At 49.8% G+C, this 13393-nt stretch overlaps 1 protein-coding gene across 1 annotated transcript in view; it reads right to left on the bottom strand.

Annotated features, from left to right (window-relative positions):
- Window positions 1-13393, bottom strand: part of SHROOM2 (shroom family member 2) — a 132049-nt gene that overhangs the window by 62862 nt on the left and 55794 nt on the right. The window contains exon 2 of the mRNA XM_066357621.1: window positions 2439-2590. Coding sequence (XP_066213718.1) covers window positions 2439-2590 — 152 coding nt within the window. The remainder of the gene's footprint in view (window positions 1-2438; window positions 2591-13393) is intronic.

Raw genomic sequence — 13393 nt, 5'->3', positions numbered from 1 at the left:
TTGTTGAATGTCTAGGATCCCAGAAATGAAACACCTTTTGATAAAATGTTCAAGATATGCCTTCTGAAATGTGTTGTCAAACTTTCCTGTTACCAGGAAAGTTCTCGAACTTGTAACCTCATCAGCATCAAGTCCTTGTTAACTCACAATCTCACCGACAGGGGGCGCTGCTACTCGATTAGATAACTCCAGAGTCAAAACCTGGTGTTTTGGTTTTTTTTTTTTAACTTTGTGTCGTCTCATTTCTAAATAAACTTACCGATTCCTTGTTAAACATCTTCTCACATGTCTGTTTCCTATTTATGCTTCTCATTTTATGAACTGCCCGTTTCTGTCTTGAATGCACCTTTCCAGTGGAGTGCAAATTCCATTCTTTATGTCTGTTACTACTTAAGCTAACTCTGTTATTATACACCTGCTTTTTGGACCCTAGAATAAGACCAGACATTGACTGACATTTTGCTTTACCTTATTAAATGCAGGGAAGAAAATATTCTCTTTTTTGTGTCCTGATTGTGTCCCCCGAGTGTCAATGGCTCTGTCCCTTTTATTGGCTGCTGTCCCCTGGGCTGCCCAGTGTCACCCTGATAGGCTTTACTGAACGAGCACATTGGTGTCAGCGTCCCCATCAGATCCTCCAGGGATACACATCCAGTCCATTTGATTCAATGACCGCAAGTGCTCCTCGAGCCCTTGTGCACCAAAGACTATGGGAAGCAGCCCAAAGTTCCCCGACAGCATGAACCAAGCTGGCGCTCTGCCCGCAGAAGAGACAGAACTGTCCCCACAGGAAGCCAACACACTGGCTCAGTGTTTCGGGGCCCTGGCGGCCCTATCATGGAGACAACACGGGAGACAGAGGAGGGGGCCCACTGTCAGACTGGGGGCTGGGTAATGACTCCCGGAGACGGTGTCTAACTCCCTCCCCTCCCTGTCTATGAGGCTCAAACCTCCCCCACCATCATCACCACCACTGCACCATGTCTATCTGAGTCCCATGAGGACGCATGTCCTGCCCTAGGGAGCTTTACGATGACCACAAAGGAGTGACTATAACCTGACAGCACCTATACCGTCCCATCCGTCCCAAAGGGCTCCAAACCTACCATTTTGAGATTTCATTCTTCTGATTTACAAGGATAGCCTACAGCCCTTAGAAATGAAAGTTTTCCCTCCTTTGTTTAGGGACCTCCTCCTTAAATGTCATTTTGATCCCCCCCAAAAAAAATCAATGTCCTTTGGGAATCTGTCTTCAAGTGTGTATAAAATAAATGAAGGAGGCCCTGGCCAGTTGGCTCAGTGGTAGAGCGTCAGCCTGGAGTGCGGAAGTCCTGGGCTCGATTCCCGGCCAGGGCACACAGGAGAAGCGCCCATCTGCTTCTCCACCCCTCCCCCTCTCCTTCCTCTCTGTCTCTCTCTTCCCCTCCCGCAGCCGAGGCTCCATTGGAGCAAAGATGGCCCGGGTGCTGGGGATGGCTCCTTGGCCTCTGCCCCAGGCGCTGGAGTGGCTCTGGAGTGGCTCTGGTCGCAGCAGAGCGACGCCCCGGAGGGGCAGAGCGTCGCCCCCTGGTGGGCGTGCCGGGTGGATCCCGGTCGGGCGCATGCGGGAGTCTGTCTGATTGTCTCTCCCCGTTTCCAGCTTCAGAAAAATTAAAAAAAAATAATAATAATAAAATAAAATAATTGAAGTAAGTGCTTGAATTAATCTACTTTCTAAAATTTACAGTCAACCTTGGAAAGCCTGCATGAGGTCTGCTAAGAAGGGCGTGCTTTCCCAGGACTCAGTCAACTACAAAATGTGCAGCAGAGAATGCTTTCTATATGAAAACAACACGTCACAAATACATCTGTGGTGTCCAGAAGCACTGCTCCAGTTCCTCTGGGTAAAAGTACTACATCCCTACAGTCACTTTCTAACCTCCTCAAACCATCTAAATTTCTACCAACAATCTAATTTCTGGGAACCAGCCACGTGCACCCCTCAGATCTCAGCATGGCTCTCAGAACACCTGTCGCGGGCGTCCCCATTTCTACCCACAGTAACGCTCTATTCCCAGCATAAAACCCAGTAGCCTGCCCCCCTGTGGAAACAACAGGTAACAACAGGTCACTTCATTTGGAACAAAAGAAGTGTTTTCTCTGCTAAGAAAACAATCTGAATATTGCTAAAGAAAGATAAGACTATGCAGGTTCACTTAATAAATCAAAATAAAAAATTAGTAGTCATAAAGGGAATTTTACTAAGTTTTCTATGCTTAATTCACCCATGGTCAAGATAATCCTATGTGCATACATGCACACATGCACACGCACATGCACAATTTAAGTCCAAACCAGAATGGCTGCAATGATACAGACAAGCCAGGCAGACATCCCATGCTGCTGCTGTACTCCATACCGTGTGTCTTGGTAAACATGGCATGAGGTCTGGGTCTTACCTTTTCACCACCAGCTTCAGGGTCTTGTGGGACCCCTTCACCAGGCAAATTGCTTCCTGTCTAAACCCCGAGAGACCGATGTCATTGATGCCCACAATCTCGTCTCCGGCCAGTAGCTTGTCTACTGCTGCGGCTTTGCTCCCTTCTTCAATCTGCAACAAAGAAGCAAGCCTGGTAAGCCTCCCAGTGAGCAAAGCAGGTGCCCAGAACTCAGCCAGGAATACAAGCTGCCATGACACGTGATGCCCACCCATAGGCCCGATGACTGGAGGGAGGAAAGGCACCATCAGGCCCTGGAGGCTGCCCTGACTCCCATGCAGGGGTCTGCCTCTGCCAGGACGTGGGCTACCATTCACCACGGGAACGGGGTAGAGCCGAAACACTCAGGAACACAAACAACCACGGACAGCTCATTCAAGGTAACTGATTCATTTGCCGGCTCTCCTTTCTCCAAATAATGAGGATGGATCATTGTTAAGATTCACTAATTATTCCTCCTACATTAATCCTGTACCTACTTAAGATGATTTGTGTAACAGCTTTATTGAGATAGAATTCAACCACCACACAATCCATCCAGATAAACATCCAAGTGAAATGACTTTCTATTATATTCACAGTTGTGCGACGACCGCCATCACCAATTTTAGAACACATTGCTGCCCTGGCCAGATAGCTCAGTTGGTTGGAGCACTGTCCTGATATGCAAAGGTTGCGGGTTCGATTCTCAGTCAGGGCCCATACAGGAAGAACAGGTCAATGTTTCTGTCTCTATCTTCTCTCCTCTCTCTTTCTCTAAAAAAACAATAAACAAATTAAAAAAGAAAAAAAAGACCATGTCATCAACCCCAAAGAAACCGTGTGCTTATGAGCAGTCACTTTCTGGTCCTCCTAGGCCCTGGCAAGCACTCACTGCCTCTCTGTCTCCATAGATTTGCCTCTCTGGGACATCTCACATAAAACATATTACATGGTCTGTCACCTTTTGTGCCGGGCTTCCTTCATGCAACGTAATGTTTTCACGGTTCATTCACGTGTGGCACGAGTCGGTGCTCCGCTCCTTTTTATGGATGTATAATACTCCACTGCACAGAACACCACACTGTATTTATCCATGTGTCCACTGGTGGATACAGGAGTTATTTTTAGATTCTGGCTGTATACGTGGCTATGAACACTGGGGTATGAGTTTCTGTGTACATGTCTACACTCCCGCTGGGTGTGTATCTAGGGGTGGAATTGCTGGGTCACCTGAGAACTATGGGAGCATTTTAAGGAACTTCTAGACTGCTTTCTAAGGCTGCTGCACCATGTTTCCCTGATCCATGTGACCTCAGGTTACTGGGTTGCTTTGATTATAGTCTGTGCATATTAAGACATTCACTTCTCTGTGCTAAACACATATGTGTGAATTTGCATTGACGAAGTCCCTAAAAGCTTGGATGGTATTCATTTCATAACTTTCATCCTGAGAAACCCTGGCCTTTCCATCCTTAACCATGTTTTTCCTATATAAAAATAATGCAATTCAGTATCGATACACCCAGCCTGTTTTCTGCCCTAGTGCTTGGCAAGCTATGGCCCATGAACCAAATCCAGTCAGCTGCCTTCTGTTTTTGTTTTTGGGGGGATTTCTTTTTTTGGGGGGGTTGGTAAGTAAAATCTGATTGGCAAAAAAAACCACACCCATCTGTTTATATACTGCTACAGGACCGAATGGAGAAGCGTGGCTCACAAAGCCAAAAGTATTTACCACTTGGCTCGTTACTAAAGAAGTTTGCCAACCCCTGTTCTGTACCCAAAAAAGCCATTCTCTTTACAAACTGCTAGAAAAATTCATGAATAACATGAACGCTCACGAGGAAGCCAGTGTGCAGTTTGAGAGTTCACCACCCCCCGAATGCACACCACAGCTAACCCAAGAATGAATTCAAGTCTACACAGGCCGCTGGAGGGGCTGGTGTTTCCTCTGGGAGTTAACAAGTTGGGAACCAAACCACTGACAATGCCTCACTTCTGAAAACCCCCATTTTCCCAAATCTGCACCCAGACCCGAGGACAGCTGAACTCCCAGGATTAATAAAGCAATTATTCATGGCACGTCAACACCATGAACACTGAACGCCATTCCTAACAAACACATGAAGTAATTCGTTCAGTTAACCACCGGTTTCAAAAGTCTAGACAACTTTACCCCACCATAATGACAGACGAGTTGTTCATCAGCTTCCACCCGCCCAAGATTACCTCCAGCCAAGGGGTCGGCTTCCTGCCGTGGAGGGTTCAAGGTGGACATGCCGCGTGTGAGAGGCCAAGGGGCTGTTCAGGGGAGGCTCCAGCCGGCTATGGGAGGAGGGTGCCCAGGGAAAGGTGACCCCCACAGGGAATGACCCTGGCAGAGGGCAAACACCGGAGGGGGTGGGGAGACCTAAGCAGGACACCCACACAGAAGACAGACAGACATGCAGTCCTATGACCACCAAGGACTGAGCCCTGTTGGCCGGCCCCTCCCCCACCAGACCTCTAAACCCAACATTGAGACAGGGAGAGGGTGGGATAGGGAAGTGGTGGTTCCCACCAGGAAGACATACAGGGCTGGTGGGTCTGCACATCTCAAACTGTAATGTTCAGACAGATCACCCAGGTGTGGGTTAAACTGCAGGTTCTAATCTAGCACGTCCAAAGTGGGGCCTGCGTTCCTCTGTCATTTCGAACAAGTCCCCAGGAGTATCCAAGCAGAAGATGAGCGCACGTAAGTAAAGCAGTAAGATGATTGGGACCCACATTTGCCCTCCTCCGGGGATGGAGGCTCTCAAGGAAGACAGTCATGGAACCCATGGCACTTGATGTATCCATTTCAAAAAAAATTTCTTGATTTTTAAGAGAGAGAAAGAGACAGAAACATCAACTTCTTGTTCCCCTTATATATATGCATTCGCTGGTTGATTCTTGTGTGTGCCCCGACTCGAAATCAAACCCACAACCTTGGCCTGTTAGGATGATGCTCTAACCACCTGAGCTACTCGGCCAAGGCGATGTGTCCGGAAGGGGAGCAGGCTTTGGAGATAGCAGAATGTACACGGCACAGGTACACGAGGGAAGCAATGGCACAGGTCTCGCAAGGCAGCCACACAGACAGGCACAGGGCGCCTGGCGCGCTCCTGCTCACGGGGAAGGGCCAGGAGGGGAGGGGAGAGGAGGACGGCATTGGGACGCTGCAGCCAGGTGTGCTGGTGCAAGTGTCTGCGCACACCTGGGTCCTGGTGTAGAGGCCGAACCATCCATGCGGCGAACACGTCCTCCTCCCTACAGCGGCAGCACAAAGTTCAGGCACAGTCAGCAAGTCTCAAGGCAAAACCCCTGTGACTAACAGCTTGCAGGGCTGTGTTTGGGATGGCTTTGAAGGCAGTCCTGGAGGTGACAAAGGACCCGTGTCTGCCTCAGCCACAACCCAACCTCATTCCCCCAGACCCTTGTACACAGTAAACAAGCTCTCCTGAGGCACCAGCACCGTGAAGGGTGACATCCCGTCACTCCCCGGCCTCCACAAAGCCTCCTAACGCTCCTCCTCCATGAATGAAGACGGCAATCCCCAGTGTCCATCCGCCTTGGCCTCAGCACAGCCACACTTCTGCGCAAATGCTGGGAGCAAGCAACAGAAGGCTTGAAGGGCACAGTGAAGAGGTCAGCGGCCATGTGGACACTTGCCTGAACTTGAGTGATGTGTAAAATCACAGGGACCAGAGATTAAAATGAAAGCAGGAAGAACTTTTTTATTTTTAAGAGTCCGATATCCCATGGCAATGCCTATGGATCACATCCATGGCCTATCTATCAGTCGTGACTATCTCAAGGATGCCTCCCTTTCCGGACAGCTCAGAGGGGCACATGACACAGCCACACCTTTTGTCCCACAGGACCGCTGCTGAAGTCGTCTCCTGTGCCTGCTCCACCGAAGGTCTTGATTCACCCTCCTGGAGCCCAGTACCTTCAGAAAGGAAACCTGACTTATCCAGGAAAGGAGGCAGACTGTGAAATAACCCGAGTGCATCTCTGATGACAGGGAAGCCCGTTGACCAATGGAGAACCAGGCGCAGAGAGCATCCAGACTAACAAATGACCACCACGGCCCCCCCTGAGGGGGCCATGGCAGCCAGCAGCCCAAGTTCAAGTAGAAAGGCGTCAGGAGAGGGCAAGCCTTCAGGCAAACAAAAGGGGAACAGGCTGAAATACAAGATCTACCCACAGAAACGGGCTGAAATACAAGCTCCACCTGCAGAAAACGAAGTATAACCAAGGAGAGTTGGCCTCCGACGGAGCGGCAGAGAGAGGTCACCCTGACGGACACCGTGAGCCATATCTTACAAGTGGCCCGTCTCCCTTCTGTGCAACCCACGGGAGTACTTTCCCAACTGGTGTGGAAATGCACGTTGTGTGGCAGCTCTGCAAACATGTCTAAGCAGGAGGGAATCCAACCCCAGCCCATGAAGCGTAAATGCCTTTTTGAGGTAAAATGGTTCACTGGCTGTTTATTGGTTTGGTACACCAGAGAAGGGTGTACCCAGGACGCCAGTGCTCCTGGCTGTGAGCCCACCATTCCACAGTGGGGGCTGCTTTCACACCCAACCACACAAAGCACAGACAATGGCGATCTGGAGTCCCCATCCACTACATCCTGAACATCTTAAATCACCTCGGTTTCCATGTTGATTTTCAGTGTTTTTCATAAAGAAAATCACTCCATAATCTTGGCTGTCCCGGTTCCTGGACACAGAAGCCCACTTTCCCTAGAAACTTCATGTACTAATTTCACGGGAGCTTAGCCATGAAAACCAAAATTTGGGCATGTGGTTTCATAACATTAAATTGTGAGTGGGCAGGACCTCTGCGGAGGCCGCGTATCGACATTGGAAGATGGAGGTACTTCTTCATACCTCTAGTGGGAAATGCACATCCACCTGTGACCTAGGCAAGTCAGTGGAATTACTCTTTAGAAAAGAATCACAGTCATGTGGCTTTTAATATTTTCAGCTTGTGTGCCGCTCCAAATGGTGCACCCACTGAAATGTCTGCGCATGGATCTTCAAAACAACCAGCAACATCTCAACCGCCAAAGATAAATTCTTTTCCTTGTGGGTGACCACAAAAAATTTAAAATAAATAAATATATATATATATATATATATATATATATATATATGTCTCAGAAGGCAAGAAAAATGATAGAACGGTATTTTAAAAACAAACAACATAAACCAAAAAAAGCACCCAGATGAGCCCGTCGGTATTTAGTCCGGTGTCTAGCACACAACAGTGTGCCCTAAAGATTCTCGCACACCACTGCCGGCTCTCCCTAAAGCCAGGGTGGACCAGGCCCCCAGGAGAAAGAAAAGCGCATGTGGCTTGGTCAGGGGACAGAGCCAGGCCAGTTAGATGTGCAAAAGGGACATGCTGGCTGAGTGAACAGCTCCGTGCAAAGGGGGCACGTGGCCACCAAAGACGTCGAGGAAAGAAGTCTCTGTGGAAGAAACAAGGACAAGACCCGGACACTGTGGAGACTGCAATTAGCAACCACACGTTAAAAGAGAAACAGACAAGAGCGGACTGCTCCAAGAGAGAGCCTGTCAGACGGAGAGGAAATGCATTGGGCAGCTCAGAATCCGGGCCAGCTGGACGGGGAGCCCAAGGAGGAGCCTTCATCCCAGGCCAAGAGCCCCGGGCCCCTGGTGTGGGGCAAAGCTGAGGTATGTGCCTCCTCTCCAGGTGCGGATGAGGTCCAGGGTCACAGGACTTTGCAGAGACCACGGAAGGAGCAGTTTCTGCACAGCAACATGCAGGGAGCACTTTCGGAACACCGCTGCCTGTCGGGCAAGCTAGAATCCAGAAAGAGAAAGATGTGCAAGCAGCCTACTCCAGCACTGTCCCGGTCAGCACAGGTGGGCCTCCGGACTGCACACACACTCTTCACTGGCCCTCACTGGGATGCTGGTGCAGAACCTGCCAACGCTTCTCCTGTCGGTCAGTAGAGGGCGCTGGCAGGACACCAGCGGAGGAGATGTCTCCCTGCGGAATTCAAGCCTGCTCCTGCGTGCAAGGCAGTCAAGTGGACCAGGATGGCACTACCCCCGGGCATGAGTGGGTGGCTTCCTGGTAAGTTTTACTAGCACTATGTCGGGTAGCCTCCCAGAAGTTTCCACGGGCACGATGGCCAGCTGCTTGACCACTTCCCCAACACCCTCGCCTGCTGCCCGGTGAGCTACCTGGTGCCAGCTGGCCTGTGGCACTCGGGGATCTTCTCCACTGTCCAGTGGCCGCAGTCCCGCCCATTCCATGGAGACCCGAACCTCCGAGGGGCTAGGAGGGGGTAGTGCCAGCCATCCTCCTTAGGTAACTCTCCTCAGCCTGCCCGACAGACAGGACATAAGCAGAGGGGCGGTGCTGGTACCTGGCCACTTTGCTGACTTACAGTGAGCATCACCGCATTCAGATATATTACTACTACATGGTTTCCGCCTCCTGACTGCACCCTGACGGACAGAAATTCTGTGTGACAAGTGCAGTGACAGAGGTGTGCACAGGGGAGGGAATAATAGAATTTCAGGGTGCAGGAGACAGGGGGAGAGGGGGCTGAGGACCAGGGACGGTTTTAAAAACACAAAGGTTTAAAAAAAACCTGCCTTTATCACTTACAAAATGACAAGATTTGGAGAAAGTCACTTAATTCTTCTTTGTCTCAGTTCATCGCTCTTCCCTCCAAAACGGTATTAACAGTTAGTTGTCTCATGTCCCAGGACAAGCAGGAGAATAAAAGTGACATGATCATGAAAACATTTTGTAAACTCTAAAGTACTGTATGAGTATGTTGACAAATCATTTTGTTTATATCATAATGTATTAGTGTACAAAATAGAAGTGCAACCCACTCTGGCCTTTCTGACTCTCCAGTTCACTGACAAATGATACCACTCTTGACTTTAACACGAGAAAACCAGAACTGTACGTGGTCAAGGAAGATGGCCTCATGTACAAGACTCCAAGCTATTAATCACTGTCCCGTTGGGGGACAAGCCGCCAGCCCCCAAGAGAAGAACCGCTATTCTAGAAAAAGGATCAAGTATCCAAGACAAATATTCCAGCTCTTGTGGGACAAAAAGAAAACAAGACACCTCTAAAATCCCATTTAGCCTGACTGGGAGTGGCACAGTGGATAAAGCATCAACCCAGAACGCTGAGGTTGCCCACTTGAAACCCTGAGGTCGCTGGCTCTGAGCATGGGTTCATCAGCGCCATGTCACTGGCTTGAGCAGAGGAATCATCCACACAATCCTAAAGCTCTCCAACTTGAGCCCAAAGGTCACTAGCGTGAAAAGCCCAAGGTCGCTGGCTTGAGCAAGGGGGTGCTGGCTTGGCCCCAGTCAAGGCACATATGAGAAGCAATCAATGCACAACTAAAATGCTGCAACTATGTGTTGATGCTTCTCACTTTCTCTCTCCCTTCCTGTCTCACTCTCAAAAAACAAAAAACAAAAAAAAACCCTTCCTGCCCTGGCCTGATAACTCAGCTGCTTAGAACTTCACCCTCCCTTACCAGTCAGTGGCACAGTGGATAGAGCATTGGACTAGGATGCAGAGGACTCCAGTTTGAGACTCTGGTTTGAAACCCCGAGGTCGCCGGCTTGAGCGTGGGATCCCATATATGACGCCATGGTAGCTGGCTTGAGCCCAAAGGTCGCTGGCTTGAAACCCAAGGTTGCTGCCTTGAGCAAGGGGTCACTCACTCTGCTGCAGACCCCAGTCAAGGCACATATGAGAAAGCAGTAAACAACTAAAGTGCTGCAACGAAGAATTGATGCTTCTCATCTCTCTTCCTTCCTGTCTGTCCCTATCTGTCTCTCTCTCTCTCTCTCTCTCTCTCTCTCTCTCTCTGTTACACAGACAAAAAGACAAAACAAAACAAAATAACACATATGGGAACAGATCAATCTTTCTGTCTCTCTCTCCCCCCACCTTTTCTTCTCTCTAAAATCGATCAATTAAATAAATAAACAAATAAGCTCCCACCCACCACAGCGGGAAGCACCAGTCCTCTCTCTGGTTGCCAACAGCCATGCAAAAGGCCAGCGATGGGGCCGGATGGAGCCACCATTACCACGCAGAACAGGCCTGGTGGTTCTGGACACCATCGGCCCTGTCCCAGCATCACACATTGCAACAAAGCAGGCTTTCTCCCCAGGGAAAACAGTCTCCTCTATTCACACAGGGTCCCTTCTATTCACACCCCGCCCCCCCGCCCCCCGCTGAGACAGCACACACTGCGCCTGGCTCTATACCCCCACTCTAGTTCATCCTTCGGGACACCATAGCAGGCCCCCACCGCCACCAAGAGATCAGACTCCCTCCCCCTGACCTCCCTGACGCCTTTCACCGCTCCCTGTTGAAAATGGTCCTTGCTGCTCAAAGACTAGCACCTCTTGCAGGAGAAAACAAAAATGGTACCTTTGTTTCTGCCCGCCCTCTGCCAACGTGTGTCGCAGGCCAACAGGCAATGTCTCTAGAAAAGAATCAGCTAAGATTCTGAAGCTCCTGCCCAAAGCCCCGTCCTCTCCCTACGACTACGGAAGGAAAGCCTCACCACAGTCTGTGCCTTTGAAGCTGGCATTAGAAATACCAAGCAGTCAGGGCAAAGCGCCCCACAGCTGCCCACCAGCATGGGGACACAGACCCTTGGCTTCTAACCCTTCTCTCGTGCACCTTCTGGAATGTGGGAACATTTCAGCGAAGCTGGTGCGACAGCCACGCTTGAAGCGACTGAATCTTGCAGTTTTCAAAGTGAATACGCCATCGGAAAGAGCCAATAGGCCATAGAGAAACAGGAAAAGGAAATGCCAGGCAGGAGAACAAAGTGTCCCTGCATGCTCAGAACACAGGGCTGTTTATTTTACATGGATGGTCCCAAGTGGCTGCTAACTTCCAAGAGACAGCGCGTGTCCCTTCAGATAACAAGGCCTCTGTCCTAAGCGGGATGGGGCTCCTCACAGGGAGCTCGGCCATGGTTGTTTCACCTTTTCTTTGGGCGACTGGGACTCCCCTGCGTCCTCTCATTGGTTAAAATAAGGGAGTATCTCACCTGTCACCAGAGCTAGCTTTCTTTCTGAAAAAACTTTTCAAGGATGTGGCCACAGACCAAACATTTGGGTCTCCCCAGAAAGGACTCGCTGAAACCTCAGTGTCCAACGTGATAGTTTCAGGAGAGAGGGCCTTTGGAAGGTGACTCATGACTGGTGACCCAGGACTGTTGAAGGTGACCCAGGACTGTTGCTATTTTAAGAGACCCCCTTTGGCCTTCCAGCCTCTAGAACTATCAGAAATAAATGGTTCTTTTTCCTAAGACACCCAGTTTGGAGTATTTGTTCTAGCAGCCCAGACAGAGACAGACATCAAAGACGGCACAGAGCCCTGGTCAGTGGCTCGGTGGATAAAGCCTTGTCCTGGCACACCAAGGTCAGGGCACATACAAGAAGCAACCAACAAGTATGCAACTATATTGCTCACCAAAATTAGGGGATATTTTATCGCTTCATATTCAGTTTGAAATATCCTCTAATTTTTGTTAGTATATAAATGGAACAACTAAGTAGAATAATGAGTGGATGTTTCTCTCTTCCTCCATCCCTCCTGCTCTCAATCAGTGGAAAGATTAAAAATAATAATAATAAAAGGGTGTGGAGGATAAATGAAGGTCTGGCTTGCACACGCAAGTCAGGAAGAGACCGTATACAAAAGACCTCAGCAGGGGCCCCTGGGGAAGCGGCAGTGTGTCCCCTCTGCAGGTGCAGCCACTACCCACTGCTGGCCACTGGTAGCCCCAGGAAAAAAGCGCCCTGCGTGGGCAGGTCTTCTAAGTTTTTAAAGCAGAAAATCTGGATTTTTATGGCTATTCTCCCCCTTGTCCTCAAATGTGGGCACTCCTGTACTTTTAAGACTAGGAGAGACCAACGTAAAATCATGTCAGAGGGTCACACACATGTCACCACAATGGAGAGGTCTCCGGTGCGGGTAATTCCCATCCTGATCTCTGCTGGACACACTCTCTCGTCTGGGTTAGAGCCTGCAGTACCACGCTGGAGCCCTAGCCCGGCGTTTTCTCTTCATCTGGGGCTTTGCAGAGAGGTCTGCCTTTAAGTCCCAAGTCCTCCTCTGTTCCTGATGGCATCTTCTGGAAGCGACACCCTCCCAGCACGAGTTGACTCTGACAAGGTCTGCTGGCTGATAGCCCGCTCTCCTTGGAGCTGGAGAGCCCTGGCAGAGCTGGGAGGGGCGGCCAAGCTGCCCTCGCAGGGATGGGTGGCCATCAACAGCCCCCGCAGGACCTGGAAGCTCACAGCAGCTGAAGGCTTGGTCTCGGCATCAGAGGGGCACAAACACCTGGGCCACCCTGTCCCCATTCTTCTAGCTGTGAACAAAGACACACTACAGTGGCTATAGCTGCTGGGCAACCATAAGGGACAGACCTGAAGCATCACAGAGCTGAGACATGAGAGCCACCATCTGGGTATGCGGGCATCAGGGCTGGGCATGCAGGCAGCAGCGAACTTGCAGCCTCAGTGACCGGTGTTTCCTGCCCCAGCACAAAAACCAGAACACCTCACCCACAGACACCGACACTTGAGAATGAGTCATAATTCTTTACAACTCCAGATCACGTTCCCTTAATATTTGAGACTCCTAAAAACCAACACCATACAGAATTAGTGCAAAAGGGTAAAATTTGGTGAGTTTTTGTCATTTAAATATAATTATTGAGGGGTAAACTTTATTACCATGTTTAATAAGGAACAGGCTAGAAAAAACAACTGACTTGCTTTATTTATGTTTCTATTTAAGAGTAAGCCCTGGCTGGATAGCTCGGTTGGTTAGAGCACCGTCCAGAAGCACAGAGGCTTCCAATTCAAGCC

The sequence above is a fragment of the Saccopteryx leptura genome, chromosome X (genome assembly GCF_036850995.1).
Source record: "Saccopteryx leptura isolate mSacLep1 chromosome X, mSacLep1_pri_phased_curated, whole genome shotgun sequence".
Classification (NCBI taxonomy): Eukaryota; Metazoa; Chordata; class Mammalia; order Chiroptera; family Emballonuridae; genus Saccopteryx; species Saccopteryx leptura.
This window is presented reverse-complemented; position numbering and strand designations above follow the sequence as displayed.